At 42.3% G+C, this 19,717-nt stretch overlaps 1 protein-coding gene across 3 annotated transcripts; it reads right to left on the bottom strand.

The window, feature by feature from the left end:
- Positions 1-5,782: 5,782 nt before the first annotated feature.
- On the bottom strand, positions 5,783-19,480 carry LOC115111752 (checkpoint with forkhead and ring finger domains, E3 ubiquitin protein ligase). 3 transcript variants are annotated; one of them, XM_029638127.2, is made up of 18 exons: positions 19,371-19,480; positions 18,785-18,920; positions 17,654-17,753; positions 16,778-16,887; positions 16,221-16,280; positions 15,886-16,098; positions 15,424-15,594; positions 15,152-15,341; positions 14,775-14,929; positions 14,397-14,559; positions 14,072-14,250; positions 13,693-13,794; positions 13,511-13,594; positions 12,321-12,391; positions 11,497-11,584; positions 11,088-11,195; positions 10,896-10,968; positions 5,783-9,621 (listed from the first exon to the last, which is right to left on the bottom strand). In XM_029638127.2, the coding sequence occupies exons 2-18, from the start codon at positions 18,888-18,890 to the stop codon at positions 9,579-9,581; spliced, it is 2,016 nt and encodes a 671-aa protein (XP_029493987.2). In that variant the 5' UTR covers positions 18,891-18,920; positions 19,371-19,480; the 3' UTR covers positions 5,783-9,578. The 3 variants fall into 3 exon arrangements, with proteins under 3 accessions (XP_029493987.2, XP_029493989.2, XP_029493990.2); XM_029638129.2 differs by having other exon boundaries at positions 15,424-15,516; positions 19,371-19,479; XM_029638130.2 differs by lacking the exon at positions 18,785-18,920 and having other exon boundaries at positions 19,371-19,479.
- Positions 19,481-19,717: the final 237 nt, after the last annotated feature.

The raw sequence follows: 19,717 nt of genomic DNA, 5'->3' as shown, positions 1-19,717 counted from the left end.
TTTCTGCTTCAGTTCTTGATCATTTGATGTCAGCAGAAAGTAGCAAGTCATGCATCTTAAATCCGTTTTACCTCGTTTCTACCAGCATGTCACGTGCAACCTGAGGGGGCGAAAAAAAAACTTGTACACCTTTACTCACCCCGCACTCTACTTATCAAATCTGACCATAATTATATCCTCCTGATTCCTGCTTACAAGCAAAAACTAAAGCAGGAAGTACCAGTGACTCGATCAATACGGAAGTGGTTGGATGACGCAAATGCTACAGGACTGTTTTGCTAGCACAGACTGGAATGTGTTCCGGGATTCATCAAATGTCATTGAGGAGTATACCACCTCAGTCATGGGCTTCATCAATAAGTGCATCGACGACGTCATCCACACAGGGACTGTATGTACAACCAGATGCCATGGATTACAGGCAACATCCGCATCGAGCTAAAGGCTAGAGCTGCCGCTTTCAAGTAGCAGGACACTAATCCAGACGCTTATAAGAAATCCCACTATGCCCTCAGACGAACCATCAAACAAGAAAAGCATCAATACAGGATTAAGATTGAATCCTACTACACCGGCTCTGATGCCTGTCGGATGTGGCAGGGCTTGAAAACTATTACGGACTACAAAGGGAAATCCAAACGTGAGCTGCCCAGTGACGCGAGCCTACCAGATGAGCCAAATGCCTTCTATGCTCGCTTCGAGGCAAGCAACACTAAAACATGCATGAGAGCACCAGCTGTTCTGGACAACTGTGTGATAACGCTCTCTGTAGCTGATGTGAGCAAGACCTTTAAGCAGGTCAACATTCACAAAACCGAGGGGCCAGACGGATTACCAGGATGTATACTCAAAGCATGCGTGGACCAACTGAAACTGAAATTTTCAACCTCTCCCTGACTGAGTCTGTAATACCTACATGTTTCAAGCAGACCATCATAGTCCCTGTGCCCAAGGAAGCGAAGGTAACCTGCCTAAATGATTACTGTCAGTAGCCATGAAGTGCTTTGAAAGGCTGGTCATGGCTCACATCAACAGCATCCTCCCAGATACCCTAGACCCACTCCAATTCGCATACTACCAACAGATCCACAGATGACGCAATCTCAATAGCACTCCACACTGCCCTTTCCCACCTGGACAAAAGGAACACCTACATGAGAATGCTGTTCATTGACTACAGCTCAGCATTCAACACCATAGTACCCACGAAGCTCATCACTAAGCTAAGGACCCTGGGACTAAACACCCTCTGCAATTGGATCCTGGACTTCCTGATGGGCCGCCCCCAGGTGGTAAGGGTAGGCAACGACGTATGCCATGCTGATGCTCAACACGGGGTCCCCTCCTGAACTCCCTGTTCACCCACGACTTTGTGGCCAAACGATGACTCCAACACCATTATTAAGTTTGCTGACGACACAGTGGTGGGCCTGATCACCGACAACGATGAGACGGCCTATAGGGAGGTGGTCAGAGATCTGGCAGTGTGTTGCCAGGACGACAACCTCTCCCTCAATGTGAGCAAGACAAAGGAGATGATCGTGGACTACAGGAAAAGGCGGGCCGAACAGGCCCCTATTAACAGACGGGGCTGTAGTGGAGCAGGTCGAGGGTTAAGTTCCTTGGTGTCCACATCACCAACAAATTATCATGGTCCAACCACACCAAGACAGCTGTGAAGAGGGCACGAAAACACCTTTCCCCTTTCAGGAGACTGAAAAGATTTTGCATGGGTCCCCAGATCCTCAATAGGTTCTACAGCTGCACCATCGAGAGCATCCTGACCGGTTGCATCAGCGCCTGGTATGGTAACTGCTCAGCATCTAATCATAAGGCGCTACAGAGGGTAGTGCGTACGGCCCAGTACATGACTGGGGCCAGGCTTCCTGCAATCCAGGACCTATATAATAAGCGGTGTCAGAGGAAAGCCCATGAAATTGTCAGACTCCAGTCACCCAAGTCATAGACACTTTTCTCTGCTACCGCACAGCAAGCGGTACCGGAGTACCAAGTCTAGGACCAAAAGGCTCCTTAACAGCTTCTACTCCCAAGCCATAAACCTGCTTAACAATTCATCAAATGGCCACCAGACTATTTACATTGTCACCCCCCCCGTTTATTTTTTATTTGTACACTGCTGCTACTCACGGTTTTCTATGCATTGACACTTCACCCCTACCTACATGTACAAATTACCTCAACTGTCATTTCTGTGATAAATAGGTATTTTATTTTAACATGACTAACAGAAACATTTTTTCAGCCATCTTCCTCAAACAGATGTATGATGACACAATCGGAGGAATCAGATTTCATTGGTCCTCAACCCGCTGCGCCTTGCTGGCAGGGGTAATAAAGGGCAAGTGTACTAATTTGGTAATAAAAATATATTATTTTGTAAAGTTTTCATTTTAGAAAAGTGCTGCATCACCCGCATCACCCCTACTTCCCGTGGCTCTGGACACATGTCATATAGGGCTCAGGTCTATGGACGTATGTAGTATAGGTACCTCAGATATATATATTTTTTAAGCAACTTTCACACCTGAGGGCAAGAGTTGTGTTCCCCTGCATTAAACGTAACTATTCAATCCGTTCAGCGCTATATTGTGATAGAAATTGAAAGGCAATGTTTGTGGAGACTGCATTCATGGTAAACACGACATATGTTGACGCAATAGGAAATTACCTTTATATTTCAATCGTGTTATAGCACTGCACTTCTGCGATACAGATTGAATCAAGCCTTGAGTGTTGCTCTACATGCCCATTCAGTCAGTCCTCCACTTCTTAGAATCTATTAAATGAAGTACAGATTGGTTTGTTCTGAATGTCTTTGGGGGGGGGGGGGTGATTTCATGAGAATGAAACTAGCCCTTTTCTACTTACTAACTGGTCATACTGTTAGTACAGATCAGCTTGGTCCAGACACCATCACAAAGTGAGTAAATATTTTCCCTAGAATACATAGTTTCTCTCGGAGAGAATGCAAAGCACCCCCCCAAAGCCTCCTTAACACCAATTCCGGATCGGCGGTTTGCACTGTTGTTGGCTTAGGGTGCCCAGATCCTCCTGTTAGAAATAATTAAGGTTCAGCTCTGCTGTGGGGAGGGATCGGCTGGCGGGGGAAGGTTTTGCTGAGCTAGGGCCTGAGCCTCTCAGGAATGCCACAGTGTGAACCCACAACAGGGAAACCACGACTTAAGACATGAGCTAAGGGCCTTGGGCAGAAAGCGGGCCCATTATTTGTCCCCCTTTATCTCCACCCAAAAAACCATGGGTGCGGGGGTGGAAATATTGCCACTAAACAGTCATCACAATGAGGGTATATCGTTAGGTTACATACAGTGCATTCGGAAAGTATTCAGACCCCTTGAATTTTCACATTGTAACATTACAGGCTTATTATAAAATTGATTGTTTTTTTCCCCCCTTCAACCTACACATAATACCCAATAATGACATAGCAAATTTATTACAAATAAACTGAAATTACAATTACATAAGTATTTAGACTATTTTCAGTACTTTTGGCAGTGTTTACTTTCTTGAGTCTTCTTGGGTATGACTCTACAAGCTTGGCACACCTAATTTGGGGAGTTTCTCCCATTCTTCTCTGCAGATCCTCTCAAGCTCTGTCAGGTTGGATAGGGAGCATCGCTATTTTCAGATACTCGATCGGGTTCAAGTCCGGGCCACTCAAGGACATTGAGACTTGCCCCTGCATTGTCTTGGCTGTGTGCTTATGGTCGCTGTCCTGTTGGAAGGTGCTCCGTTCATTATTTCCCTCGATCCTGTCTAGTCTCCCAGTCGCTGCTGCGCAAAAACATCCCCATGCTTCACCGTAGGGATGGTGCCAGGTTTCCTCCGCTGCAGGAAAAACATCCCCATGCTTCACCGTAGGGATGGTGCCAGGTTTCCTCCGCTGCAGGAAAAACATCCCCATGCTTCACCGTAGGGATGGTGCCAGGTTTCCTCCGCTGCGGAAAAACATCCCCATGCTTCACCGTAGGGATGGTGCCAGGGCGGAAAAACATCCCCATGCTTCACCGTAGGGATGGTTTCCTGCCAGGAAAAACATCCCCATGCTTCACCGTAGGGATGGTGCCAGGTTTCCTCCGCTGCGGAAAAACATCCCCATGCTTCACCGTAGGGATGGTGCCAGGTTTCCTCCGCTGCAGGAACAACATCCCCATGCTTCACCGTAGGGAGGAAAACATCCCCATGCTTCACCGTAGGGATGGTGCCAGGTTTCCTCCGCTGCAGGAAAAACATCCCCATGCTTCACCGTAGGGATGGTGCCAGGTTTCCTCCGCTGCGGCAAAACATCCCCATGCTTCACCGTAGGGATGGTGCCAAGTTTCCTCCGCTGCGGAAAAACATCCCCATGCTTCACCGTAGGGATGGTGCCAGTTCAATCTTGGTTTCATCGGACCAGAGAATCTCATTTCTCATTGTCTGAAAGTCCTTCAGGTTCCTTTTGGCAAACTCCAAGTGGGCTGTCATGTGCCTTTTACTGAGGAGTGGCTTCCATCTACCATAAAGGCCTGATTGGTGGAGTGCTGCGAGAATCTTCCAGAAGGGCAACAATCTCCACAGAGTGACCATCGGGTTCTGGGTCACCTGCCTCCCTGACCAAGGCTCTCCTCCCCCAATTACTCAGTTTGGCCAGGCAGCCAGCTCTAGGAAGAGTCTTGGTGGTTCCAAACTTATTCCATTTAAGAACGATGGAGGCCACTGTGTTCTTGTGGACCTTCAATGCTGCAGACATTCTTTGGCATCCTTCCCCAGATCTGTGCCTCAGAACACTACAGACAATTCCTTCAAACTCATGGCTTGGTGTTTTCTCTGACATGCACCGTCAACTGTGGAACCTTTCCAAATCACGTCCATTCAATTGAATTTACCACAGGTGGACTCCAAGTTGTAGAAACATCTCTTGGATGACGAATGGGAAACAGGATGCACCTGAGCTTAAATCGAGTCAGTTTTTATTTATTTTTAATACATTTGTAAAAATGTCACAGTTTTCGCTTTGTCATTGAGGTAGCGTGTAGATTGAGGGGGATTTAAATTTTTAAAATCCATTTGAGAATAAGGCCGTAACATAACAAAATGTGGAAAGTCAAGGGGTCTGAATACTTTCCAAATGCACTGTAGGTCGAGTTACAGCACCAATCCCGAGTTGCACACACATTGATTGCACAAGGACGTTTCTCAACAGATGCCGTAATCGAGAATAAAAGAAGTCGTATTCTCCACCTTTTCCTCAGTGCTTATTACAGTTCAGCTTGGGACTGGGAATCAAACACAAAGGACCAGTAAACTGTGATAGACTAAGGTCATATCTGCTTGAGCAGACAGACATCTGTGGACTTTACAGCTAATTTAATCTCCATGAATGTTTGGGCAATTGCCTTCAATCTATCGCTGTGCACAGGTCATTAATCGGTGTTTGTTTGAATCCCCACCTAATTGTAATCTTGTGTGTCATCAAAAGAACAGTTGGGTGCCGATCGCAGGTTATGGGCATTGCAGCTTTTAAAGGCAATTTCTGATTGAGCCGACATATGCAGCATTTACCGTTAATGGGATCTCCGCGAACATTGCTTTTAAAACCCGCAATGCCTATAACCCACAATCAGATTGAATCCCAGCCTAAATGTTCAAATGAGTGATTCAAATTGGTCAATGTGTGCGAGCTGAATTAGAAGCAAATACCCTCAAAGCTAGTCTTGCTTGTAAATAGATCTAACAGTTTGGACATTCTACTTTTTCCATATTAAATCCATGTTGTAATTTAATGTCACAATTTACAAAAATCAACAAAACATTTTTTTTTTAATTACACAGAATACACAAGATATTGGATCAAAGTGAATAACCTCTTCATTTCATTTCTTGCAAAGTAATTTTTTTCACTTTAATGACTATACCCCCAACCCTCCCCCCAAAATGCTGTACTTTCCTTCACTACTAACAACACAAGTTATTTTTAATATATAAAAGGGCACATAAGAAAATAGTATATCAGGGCATTCTTGCTAGCCTAAAAGGTCTGCAGACACTGGGCCGATTAGACTTTCATATGATTGGTCACTAATTTAACGATAATGGTCACTATTTTAAAGATAATGGTAAGAGACAAGTGAGTACTGTGTAAATGCAACACTTTGTCTGACAGTGAAAACACCCTAAACAAGTTAGAATTCAAACAGCAATGTAGTATTTCCTCAACTTAATACAGGAAATTTGCACCAATTTAGGTTTAACCAAACCATGGCATTTGTTCTCTGTTTCTCCAAAACAATAAACACCGCACAAAAAAACAAAAACGGATAAGTTTTGTTATAAGATCGATACAAAATGCTCCAAGGTTACACTTCAATACGGCAACATATGTCCAAAAACATGTACTCATCGTATGAACTGGAATACAAAGCAGAGGTGTCAAGTTTAACATATTACTACCTGGGGGGGGGTTCTGCAAAACAATACAGAATAGTAATCCTTACTAACAAGTATAATACACCCAGTATGATCAAGTTGTTGGCTTAAATCAACATGTTTAGCCAACACCACTAACCTAACAATGCAAAAAAGGAGGAACAATTCTACCCCCCCGAACCCAAGTCTAACAAACCATTGTGCATTCTAACAAACAAAAAACCTGCATTGGCCGTAACTACTAGTTCAGAGCTGAGAAAGCTTCTCTAATACACTACTTAAAAGAAAAAAAGAAATAAATCTGCTTTACGTTGATTATCCCGAGCAAAGCATATAACTGAACACCCCGGCCTTTCCCAGCCTCAGATAAAACAACATTTCAACATATAACCCTCATTATCCCCGCCTGACAAACTGAAATCCTATACAACTAACTATCCCATGGATTCTCAATCAGCCCTATTATGCTTAGCTTGTACATGGCTTTTTGCCCTTGTCGGGAAATCCAAAGGAACTCAGCAGAAATCCCCTTTTCCCAAAATTAAGTATAACCTCCCTTTTCCAATAAACACAAATTGCACCGTCTTATTAATATGTGGAAGCTGTCTGAATTCAAACTGGTGCCACTGAATATCTTTGTCATCCATACAGTGGCAAGAAAAAGTATGTGAACCCTTTGGAATTACCTGGATTTCTGCATAAAATTGGTCATCAAATTTGATCTGATCTTCCTCTAAGTCACAACAATAGACAGTGTGCTTAAACTAATAACACACACATTGTATTTTTCTTGTCTATATTGAATACACCATTTAAACATTCACAGTGTAGGCTGGGAAAAAGTACGTGAATCCACAAGGCTAATGACTTCTCCAAAAGCTAATTGGAGTCAGCTAACCTGGAGTCCAATCAACGAGAAGAGATTGGAGATGTTGGTTGGAGCTGCCTTGCCTTATTAAACACTCACAACATGTGAGTTTGTTATTCACAAGAAGAAATGCCTGATGTGAACCATGCCTTGAACAAAAGAGATCTCAGAAGACCTAAGATTAAGAATTGTTGACTTGCATAAAGCTGGAAAGGGTTACAAAAGTATCTCTAAAAGCCTTGATGTTCATCAGTCCACAGTAAGACAAATTATCTATAAAATGGAGAAAGTTCAGCACTGTTGCTAATCTCCCTAGGAGTGGCCATCCTGCAAAGATGATTGAGCATTCTGCGCTGTGCTCTTGCAATGAGGTTAAGAATCCTAGTGTCAGCTAAAGACTTACAGAAATCTCTGGAACATGCTAACTTCTCTGTTGTCTACAAAACATAAAACACTAAATAAGAATAGTGTTCATGGGAGGACACCACGGAAGAAGCCACTGCTGTCCAAAAAAAACAAAAAACATTGCTGCACATCTGAAGTTTGCAAAAGGGCACCTGGATGTTCCACAGCGCTACTGGCAAAATATTCTGTGGACAGGTGAAACTAAAGTTGAGTTGTTTGGAACACACAACACTATGTGAGGAGAAAAAAAAAGGCACAGCACACCAAACATCAAAACTTAATCCCAACTGTAAAGTATGGTGGAGGGAGCATCATGGTTTGGGGCTGCTTTGCTGCCTCGAGGCCTGGACAGCTTGCGATCATTGATGAAAAAATGAATTCCCAAGTTTATCAGGATATTTTGCTGGAGAATGTTATGCTATTGGGTGATGCAACAGGACAACGACCCAAAACACAGAAGTAAAATCAACAACAATAGCTTCAAAAGAAGAAAATACACCTTCTGGAGTGGCCCAGTCAGAGTCCTGACCTCAACCTGATTGAGATGCTGTGGCATGACCTCGAGAGCAGTTCACACCAGGCATCCCAAGAATATTGCTGAACAGAAACAGTTTTGTAAAGAGGAATGGTCCAAAATTCCTCCTGACCGTTGTGCAGGTCTGATCTGCAACTACAGAAAATGTTTGGTTGAGGTTATTGCTGACAAAGGAGGGTCAACCAGTTATTAAATCCAAGGGTTCACATACTTTTCCCATCCTGCACTGTGAATGTTTACACGGTGTGTTCAATAAAGACAACATGTATAATTGCCTGTGTGTTAGTTTAAGCAGACTGTGTTTGTCTATTGTTGTGACCTAGATGAAGATCAGATCAAATGTTATGACCAATTTATGCAGAAACCCTGGTATTTACAAGGGTTCACATACTTTTTCTTGTGTGTGTGAGAGAGAGATAGAAACCACAAGAAGCCTCAATGTCTATATATGCATGTGAAGTCTTTAGACAACATAGCTGTGATTCTACCTAGTAGGTTTGGGGGAAGGTTCCAACATATGAATACAATTTAGAACACCATTTGCTGCTCTATTTTCACAAAAGTAGGAAGCTTTCAAATACAGAATTCTCCAAGATATCTAAAGCACTACACCACAAGTTGAGAGAGAAAAACAAAATCAATTCATCCTTTTTTTTGGTGCCAACTACTCAGGCACACGGAAATAGAAAAAGTGTCAACGGCTTACTAATATCAATATATTTACGCCTTCTAAGCTACGGTCACAAAAGATGCCATTTCATCCAGTGTGTAACTGTACACATATTTTTTTATTTACCTTTATTTAACTAGGCAAGTCAGTTAAGAACAAATTCTTATTTTCAATTGTTCTCAGTGTATTTAAAAATATATATATATATCCCTCAAACTAGTCATATGATCATGTACCCAAAAGAACATGATACTGCAATGAAGGGTGCTGATCATATTCCTCATAAGATATTAGTCCATCATCATCATCATATAGGGGAATCCGGTCCTACTGTGTGGAGTGCATAGTACTATCCCACCCTACTATGCCTATAAGACTGGGCTAATCATTACCTAGCCAGTCTTCTCAAAAGAGTTTGATTGTAATTTCGGCATATAATCAAATACGAAGTCTATAGAACCTGTTAGGGAACTACAAGTTATTATAAGAGAGAGACACTTTACCTCAGGGCAAAGAGCTGCTTAATAAGGGAGGGAGGAAAAAAATGACTACTTTGTATAGAGACAGAGAGTAATACAGGAGATCCTTGGAAGTCAGTCTTTGCTCCAGTGATTGGAGAGGAGCCTTGCATAGCAGGTCACCCACAAGGCTCTTCAGCTCTTGAAACGCGTCTGCTCACATATGTGGTTGAATTTCCTGCAACAAGGTGAAAAGGAAACAATACAAATGTGTCACATCATGAACCAGAGCTGCAGTGAAGTGATTGCAGCTTTCCTCTACTAGCAGGTGTTATTGGCCAAGCTGATACAACAGTGCCCCCTGCTGGTAAAATACATGTACAGCCACATTGAAGCCTCTAACAGACCACACAACTATACACACAGTATCAGTCAAAAGTTGACACACCTACTCATTCCAAGGGTTTTATTTAATTTGTACTATTTTCTACTTTGTAGAATAGTGAAGACATCAAAACTATGAAATAACATATAGAAAAATGTAGTAACCCCCCCCAAAAGTGTTAAATCAAAATATATTTGAAATTCTTTAAAGTAGCCACCCTTTGCCTTGACAGCTTTGCACACTCATGGCATTCTCTCAACCAGTTTCATGAGGAATGCTTTTCCAACACTCTTGAAGAATTTCCCATATTTGCGGAGCACTTGTTGGCTGCTTTTCCTTCACTCCACGGTCCAACTCATCCCAAACCATCTCAATTGGGTTGAGTTAGGGTGATTGTGGAGGCCAGGTCATCTGAGGATGCACTCCATTTATTTGGGGTGAAAGGCTGGTAACTCTAACAAACTTATCCTCTGCAGCAGAGGTAACTCTGGGTCTTCCTTTCCTGTGGCGGTCCTCATGAGAGCCAGTTTCATCATAGCGCTTGAAGGTTTTTGCGACGGCACTTGAAGAAACTTTCAAAGTTCTTGAAATGTTCCGGATTGACTGACCTTCATGTCTTAAAATAATGATGGATTGTCGCTCCTCTTTGCTTATTTGAGCTGTTCTTGCCATAATATGGACTTGGTCTTTTACCAAATAGGGCTTCTGTATACCACCCTTACCTTGTCACAACACAACTGATTGGCTCAAAACGCATTAAGGAAAGAAATTCCTCAAATTAACAAGGAACACCGGTTCATTTAAAGGCATTCCAGGTGACGGTCTCATAAGCTAGTTGAGAGAATGCCAAGCATGTGCAAAGCTGTCATGAAGGCAAAGGGTACTACTTTGAAGAATCTCAAATATAAAATATATTTTGATTTGTTTAAAACTTTTGGTTATTACATGATGCCATATGTGTTATTTCATAGTTTGTGTCTTCACTATTATTCTACAATGTAGAAAATAGTTTCTTTTATATAGTCACAAAAAAAAAAAAAGTAGGTGTGTCCAAACTATTGACTGGTACACATATAAGCTTGTACTGTGGAGACCTATTCAGAAGATAATGGCCACATGTAACTTACGTGGCGTGGTGTGCCTTTACTTGAGTCCGGCAGTTGCGTCCCCAATAACAGTCAGGCCGAGACGTCACGGCAACTGGGGGAAAGAATATCAAACAAATAAAGCTTCAGTCATAATTTGGATATGCTAGTTCATTGCCATCTCGCAGTCTACAGTCGTTAGAGGCTGTGTCGTTGTGGGCAGCGCTCTCTCACCTGGGAGCTCCGAGCCAGGAATGTTCTGTCTATATTTGTAGGCCAGCTCCTTGAAGGCACGCAGGCCACAGCAGAAACACATTATGGCATTACTGTTGATGCGATAATCTGGGGTAGAAAAATTGGAGAGCGAGGGTTACTAGTGTTCCAAAGGGAGGTGGAAGGATGCTCTGCACTGTCAGTACGACTTAGAACCATGTTCAAGATGGGAAGCTTAATGGTGGCGTTCCAGCTTATCGTTTTTGCAGGTGTGTTGATCATATCTCATAACATCTGCAGATGTGCCTCAGAAACACTTTATTATGATGTAGCAATTTTCTGAGATGTGCAGTGCAACTGCAAAAAAGGCAACCTGGAATGCTTCCAATCTCAAGTTACGTGAGGTGAAGAGGATAGTGTCAAGACTGACCAGAGAGATAGAAGGTTCCCTGTTGCAGGCCCCGAAGACTCTCCTGTAGCATGTCCCTCCACGACATCCCTCTGGCTGACAAGTAATTCTGTAAGCAGAAGACTTGAGGCTGTATTTGCTGCCAAACGTGCAACAACAAAGTACTGAGTAAAGGGTCCGAATACTTATGTAAATGTAATATTTCCATTTGTTTTTTTTTGTCATTATGGGGTATTGTGTGTAAGATTGGAAAAAAAAAATGTTATCCATTTTTTTAATAAGGCTGTAACGTAACAAAATGCGGAAAAAGTCAAGGGGTCTGAATACTTTCTGAAGGCACTGTATTAGACTTTAGTGATCTCCATAGTAGAGAAGTTAAACAAATGCAAATGAAATACACTCACTTAAATTGAGTTATGTAACAAGGAGCCGGTTTCCCAGACACAGAGTAGGACTAGTCCTGGACAACAAAATTGTACTTTTAATGTAACCTTTATGTAACTAGGCAAGTCAGTTAAGAACTAATTCTTATTTACAATGACGGCCTACACAGTCCAAACCCGGACGACGCTGGGCCAATTGTGTTCCGCCCTATAGGACTCCCAATCACGGCCGCTTGTGATACAGCCTGGATTCGAACCAGGGTGTCTGCAGTGCCTTAGACCGCTGCGCCACTCAGGAGCCATAAAAAAACTGAAACGCATGTTCAATGGAGAATCGTCATTGAAATAGTGTTTTACTCCAAGACTAAGATGAATCTGGGAAACCACCCCAAATAGTGCATACTGTTTCTGGGTGTCCAGACAGACCAACGGTTAGAGCCAAGGAGTATAAAAAGGATGTACCTGGAGGATCTCTGATTCATAGTTATTGCTGTTCAGAACACCATCCAGACATTTGTCTGTAAGGTTGAGTTCTGTGGAAGAAGACACAGATATTATATTTCTCATACTGGTAAACATGCTACTGTAATGTGATTCAGTAACAAATGATGAGTAAGACATAGGGACAATATAGGAAATCTATCTTGGTAAATTTCCATTTGCAACCACCATTGTCAAACTTTCCAAAATGATAGTGTTACCTTGGAAATCACCCAAAAGGCCTGGTTAACTAAGCATCAAATCACATTTTATTGGTCACATACACATGGTTGGCAGATGTTAATGCGAGTGTAGGGAAATGCTTGTGCTTCTAGTTCCGACCGTGCAGTAATATCTAACATGTAATCTAACAATTTCACAACAACTACCTTATATACACACACACACGTGTGTAAAGGAAAGAGTAAGAATATGTACATATAAATATATGGATGAGCGATGGCCGTGCAGCATAGGCAAGATGCAGTAGATGGTATAGAGTACAGTATATACATATGAGATGAGTAATGTAGGGTATGTAAACATTATATAAAGTGGCATTGTTTAAAGTGACTAGTGATACATTTATTACATCTAATTTTTTATTATGAAAGTGGCTAGAGATTTGAGTCAGTATGTTGGCAGCAGCCACTCAATGTTCGTGATGGCTGTTCAATAGCCCAGTGTGAAGTTTGTACCGGTTATTTTCTAAGGTCAATTAAACAAATCTCCACAAACTTATTTGCGATTAAGTACTACAACTTAGTTTGGGATTTTGGCAATGAACTTGTGGATAAAAATTGTATGTATTTGCATCAGGTATGAAGGAAGTTAGAGGTAATTTCGTGAGCCAATGCTAACTAGCTTAGCGCAAAGACTGGAAGTCTTCAGGTACAGCTCTATGCCCGAAGACTTCCAGTCTTGGCGTTAAGCTAGCGCTAGTTAGCGTTGGCTAACGAAACTACCTCTAACTTTCTTCATACTGGACGCAGAGACATACAAATTGTATCCATGAGTTAATTGGAATGCCAAAATCACGAACTATCCCTTTAACCTTAAATTACCATTTTGTTCAACCTTGTATTCTTTATTTACCCTTGGAAAATATCTGGGACAAACTGAACCAGTGCTTAGTAAATCTAGCCCTTAGGAGTACTAGAGCAGAGACAAACCATTGAAACATGCTAGGCAGCCTTGACAGCCGATCCTCTGGCAGCCCCAGTACATGTGGCAGAAGGGCCGTTGGCACGCCACACCTGCCCAACACAAAGAACCACACCCATCAGCACATTCAGCCAAGGCAACCGTGCCGTTGGTCCATGAACATTGACTGACAGGCCTGTGGGCCACTCACATTGCTGAGAGGAGAGTTCGGTGCGGCGGTCTGGCATGGGCTGCAGGCAGCAGGTGCAGATGACATGGCTGCCCTGAGGAGGACACGTGTACTCTCGAGGAGCTGCAGGAGGACAGGACACAAAGGGAAACATTTCAGTGGGACACATACGCATATCATCTGGGTCGAGGCCCTGAAAGGTGCACACTGTACTGTTGTAGAATCTGCAGATGGAATGCTTGTAGCGCATCTGACCAACACATTTCTGTGTTCAGACGAGTGCAACATTTTGATAGCCAATTTGATCACACAATGTAGAACGATTACATATCAGATATAAAATCACTATACAAAAAGGTCATCCATTATTGTGATCAACAGTTCGGCACAGTTCAGTAACCTGTAGTGGGGAAGTCAGAGCGTGTTGATGATGTTGATGGCCTCTCTCCAAGGGGTTTCCCAGCCCTGTCCTCAGGAGTTGGTGGGGCTGGTCCTAGAGAAGCTGGCCCTATGGCCCACAGAACCTGGCTAACCTCCTTCCTGTAGCCTGGACACTGTCTGCACATCACAAAGGGCTGGCTATGGACACACAACAGGAACAAGGAGAAAAGGTTTCAGTGGGAGAAAAACACAACACAGTCACACACACACACACTCGGTCACATACTGTACACACAAGACCACAAACACTCTCACGCATACACACAGCTACTCTTTTGTCTGACCTGATATCGGAGGCGTCGCTGTCATTGTCCGAGAGCTCAAAGAGATAATCAGAGCTGCCCTCTTCATCAGAGAAGGAACGCTCAATCTTTGGCTGCAGCATGTCCCGAGTTATCTTGTTGTGGCCGTCCATGCTCTTCAGGTCCTCCTCACTGCGACACTTCTCTGTGGACACACAGGGTCAATATTGCAATGCTTTATCCACACACAAAAAGAGATGGTACAAACAAAAGGCCCACATATGTTTTTTATAGGCTAGCCCTGTACAGATATTCAGGACAAGGAGAAACACATACGACAAGATGCAGAAATGCCGTGTTACCATCCCCAGTAGTGATAATGAGGGTCCAAGGGTAGAGTAGGGCAGATTGGATACAAACCTGGGTTCTGGATAAGGTAGGCCTCCACCAGGTTGTTGAGGATGTGGTTCTTGCGGATCCTCTCCACGGGGCAGCGACAGGTGGGGCAGAGAGACGAGCGCTCCATCCAGCCAGAGTAACACGCAGCACAGAAGGTGTGCATACAGGGCTGCAGGCTAGTTGGGAGACGCACGGGGAGATGATAACATGAACAATGCAGCGGAGGCAGCTTTCTGTCTTACAGAATGGAATTACACAATGTTGTGTGTTGTTTATATGACTATATATTATATTTATTTAAACAGTTATTTTCATCTGCTGCGAGGAGCCACAAGCAATGAAAATGTGGAGTGGGCCTATTTTCTAATTTAGTAGTAGTAGGTAGAGTCTTGCTGTACCTGACACAGTCATGAAGTAGGTCCTGACAGATGATACAGGTGAGGGACTCCTCCATTTTGTCAGTCGTGGCTCCTTCCACAGTCACGGCAGCTTTTCCCAATAGATCCGTGATAAGAGTTCCCTTAGCTGGGCCCGGGCCCACCACCTCAATACTGGAAGTATGTGGCAGTCCAAAATCATAGTTCTTATCTAGGGAAGGAAAAGGGGGAAAACTGTTACAATCAAGCGTCACCAACCAAGTATCAAGACCCCACAAGGTAATGACACTGACCAGCACTGTCAGTTTTCCTCCTCTTTCTCTCTGGCTCCATGTCCCCCTCTTCCAGCATTGGGAGTCTGCTCTGGGCTTCAGTCTGTGGCACGTCTGTTGAGCAGAGGAGGTTAGAGTTGGGCTCCTCAGCCTTGCCTACAGAGGATGCAGCACATTTAGGACCCTCGGAACCTGAGAGACCAAGAATTATCAAAAGCCCATGAGATTGGTGCACATTCAGTTACCTGTGCCTACCCTTGAATAGCAGGAGTAGTAGTGGCCATATAAGTCTGATCAAATCGGATAAAGTCTATCATATTATCAGTTGTCCAGAGCCGCCCTTGAATTTGGGGATTTTGAAAAAGGTAAAGGACAGTGAACAAAGCTGGCACAATTCAAGGGAGACATGCTATATCGGTTAAAAAATTTGACTTTACAATTAACCAAAATATAGAGCAAGCACAGGCCAGATGGAAAGCCTACCTGAGGCAGAGGAGTGCAGGAGGGAGGCTGCAGAGGAACATGCTGTGGAGGGGGAGAATGTGTGGAAGAGGTGGGAGGAGGTGGAGGGCTGGGGCTCCTCTAAGGCCTGCTGTTCCCATGGAGGTCCAACCAGGAATGGCTCCACAGACACTGCTGCTGGAACAGTGCAGGGTTGGGCTTTCTGCTGCATATCTGAGCATTTGGTGGCGTCGCCTGACAGGATGAGAAAAGGGTGGTAAGCAACAAACAAGCTAATGAGCCTACAAATGTTTTTCATGAAAAGGATACAGAGGTCGCAGTCAAACATCACATTGATTTGGGTATTACCTACTTACAAATTGAGTCTTGTGAGAATGTCCTCTCTGGTTTTATGGACTGATATATGTAGGCAATATCTGTACGAGCAAAAGATTGCACACCATACTTATACTTTACTCAGTTGTTGAGGCAAACTTTCATGAACAATTCATTAAATATCCCAAAAAGGGAACATATTACTCTTATTTTGATCGGTCAAGAATGAGTTTAGCTGACCTACTTGTCCAACTCAGTTTACACACATTATGTAAGTTAATTGCGTATGTATTATATAACCAAGGTGTCAGCAGTGGAAGATACACAGGAAAACAAGTGGCTAAAAGACATTTATGCACTATGAACTACTGATTTATATACACTTACTGAAGAAACTTAAGAAAAACGTTATATTCTTTATACAGCCTACCACACGCCAACGTTTTTTTTAAACTGTGCTCCCTGTTTGTTTAACTAATTAATTGAAGTTATCTTAAGGAGATATAACCGATGTAAAACAGAGAAACCAACATTATGGTTTAGTAACAAAGAGACCACAGAGTGAAACACCCCAATCAATATAGGGAAAAAAACCTACTTAGCTCTGGCTCGTTTTTCCTGTACACAAAGTAGATGACGTCTCCATTCTGCAGCATATGAACCTGCTTTTTCACCAGCTTTGACATGTTAATCACTGTACCATTGGTGCTAGAGGGGTGGGGGGAAAAAAAACACACACAAAAAAAACAACACTGGTCAGTCATTTCTGTCGTGGATTTATCAGCAGCCTTGGAAGAAATCCCAGACTAGGGATGCAGTTATTATTATAGTAGCAATGAACAGGGCATTGATTAAATAGTAGCTTCTCTTCATGGGATGTATAGGGATGGAATTGTATCCTACACTATTGAGTAAGTACACTGTCGCATTCAGTCTTTCCATTGCAGAGGTTTCCACAATATTCAAAGCAAAACAGAGTTACCACTGTGCTCAATGATGCATAGCCTAATGCAGTGGGTGTGTGCGCGGACACTAGAGTGATGTGTGTAGAGAATACTTTGCTGACTCAGAGCATGGTAAAACACAACCTCTAATTACTGGTTAGTGTCATTTGCTTCATTACCTCCAAGCTGGTTGCTTTACACTGACAATTAGACTACACTGTGATGTGCAGGCCTAGATCTGTTCAATCTACCATTAAATACACTGACCAGTCACAACAAACAGGACAATCTGCATAACATATTTTTCTCTTATAATAAAACCTAACATAAAACGCAGGTTAACATCTATTTAGCCTGATTAGGCTAACAGGTAAAATGCTTCACATTACCGTGTTGTCGCATTGTTAAACATACAGAATTGATCAGACGAGCCTTGAAAATGGGCCCACATTGAGCCTATAAGCTATACAGGACCGAAGAGAAAGAAAAAAAACACACAACAAAAATATTGTTAGAGACCCCCCTCATACCTCATGTCCTCTAGCCACACCAACCCTGATCTCTCATCCTGGACTATCTTACAGTGATCCCCCGAGACCAGTTTGCTAGCAGGAAAGGAAAGATCACAGCCTGGTGAAAGAAAATGACGGTTCATAAAAATGCACAGAAAATCACAACATCGTCTAAGATGACTATTTTAAGCATGATTTGAATAAGCTAGATGTTCTCGTATGGTAGGCTACTTATGATGTCGATTAAGGTACATCTCCTATTCAGAGGGGTTGGGTTAAACGCGGAAGACATTTCCGTGGAAGGCATTCAGTTGTACAACTGACTAGGTATCCCCCTTTCCCTTATGGAGCTGTTGTGCTATACCGCGTGTAAAAAGCATTACTTTGTTTACGTCACGTTAATATAAACAAGGCCAATTAAGACTTATTCATGATCCATTTTAAAATACCAGGAAAACATGTCTTTAGGCAATGGGCAGTTGATATTTTCACGAGGCGGCTCAAATTACTAGACTGAGATTGTACGATTATGATGATTTATTGTCGATATATTTACACCCTTCCTTTATACCATATTTCGGATGGTGCATAGCATACTAGCTCATTAAACTCAGACCACTTGTATTGGAAAGCAGACTCCTGGAATTCAATATAATAGAGACTAAACCTTTCCTTGAGCAAAATCCATACAAAGAAAACATACCATTCTGCACACATGTCCTCAATAGACACCTTTGATATCATCAGAGGGGGTGTCTAAGTTTAGTGACCTTGGGCATTGTGCCTTGAATTAACTGATTTTATTAAAGAGCCCAGACACTGCCTGGCTCTCATGTCTATGACATGTTGTCTTTTGTCACAAACATCAAAATACATTTATAAACCAGATCCTCAAAACAAGCAACATAGATTATATTTAGTTTTTTTTTAAAGTGTCATGCCTTATAGAATATATATTTTACACATTACTATTATTGTGGGAGCAATAATCATTCATATTTAGAACAGGTATTTTAGTAACTCATTAAATATTTATATAATTTATAGATAACAGTTAGTGTCCTACCACAGAACTTTCTATATATTTCAGAAAGTAGCCTACAATATGGTGAAGTGAGTTAATGTCACTGTGTGGAATGTTAATTGTACCTTTTCTTCGCCCGACAGTACATTCCCTGTTGACAAGCAATACTTCCGATTCAGTGTCCACTTTTACTAACTTCCCCCATGGTTGACTTCTTTCATGAATATCCATGTTCAAAGCTGATACGTTCCAGTCTTCTAGCTATATTTTTTAGATCAAATCATGAACAATAGAAATGCAAACACACTTCTTAAATCGGTGGCAGCAAATATGTCATCTAAGAAGCGAACCCTATTCTAGTTGAGAAATGTGGAGCACTTGCTAGCTAAGTAGCTAACATTAGCTACTAGCTTAGCTTAGAAGGATATACAATGAATTAACCACCCTGTTTGGAACAAGAAACATAAAGATGTTACTGTACCTAGCTTGCTAAGCTAACTACAGTAGCTAATGTAGCTAAAACGTTTGATTAGCAGGGTATTTCATCCTTGAAGCTAGTCAATCAAACATCAAAACAAGTTAACGGTGGACATGCATCAACAATAAACTTCGTGTTCAAAATAAACATTGCTAAAGCTGGCTACTAGTAGCTAGCTAGCTAACAACTTTCAAACTGCTTAACAGGTACTAGAAATAAAACGATTTAGCTACCTTGAAAATAGATTTACTATACTCTCAAAAGCGCGATTATTTTAGCTTGGAGATGTTTTGTCCCTTCATTTTCCATCTTGGCACGCACACTAGTTTACTTCCTGGCAACTAAACGTATTTACAAGCATCAGCTGATGGAGGAGGGGCGGAGAAAGTAGTCTGGGGGGAAAAAGCTGTTAAAACAATATTAATATCACATAACTCTTTGCAAAAATGCTTTAATTTATTTATTTTCTAACGCATCTGCGTGGAATTATACTGTAAGGCTAATGTAATGTCAAAACTCTGCATATACAACCAGGGGTTCATTGGGAATTTGGAAAAGGGGAGGTCAACATTTTTTTTTT

This window comes from Oncorhynchus nerka, linkage group LG27 (assembly GCF_034236695.1).
Source record: "Oncorhynchus nerka isolate Pitt River linkage group LG27, Oner_Uvic_2.0, whole genome shotgun sequence".
NCBI classification, from domain to species: domain Eukaryota; kingdom Metazoa; phylum Chordata; class Actinopteri; order Salmoniformes; family Salmonidae; genus Oncorhynchus; species Oncorhynchus nerka.
This window is presented reverse-complemented; position numbering and strand designations above follow the sequence as displayed.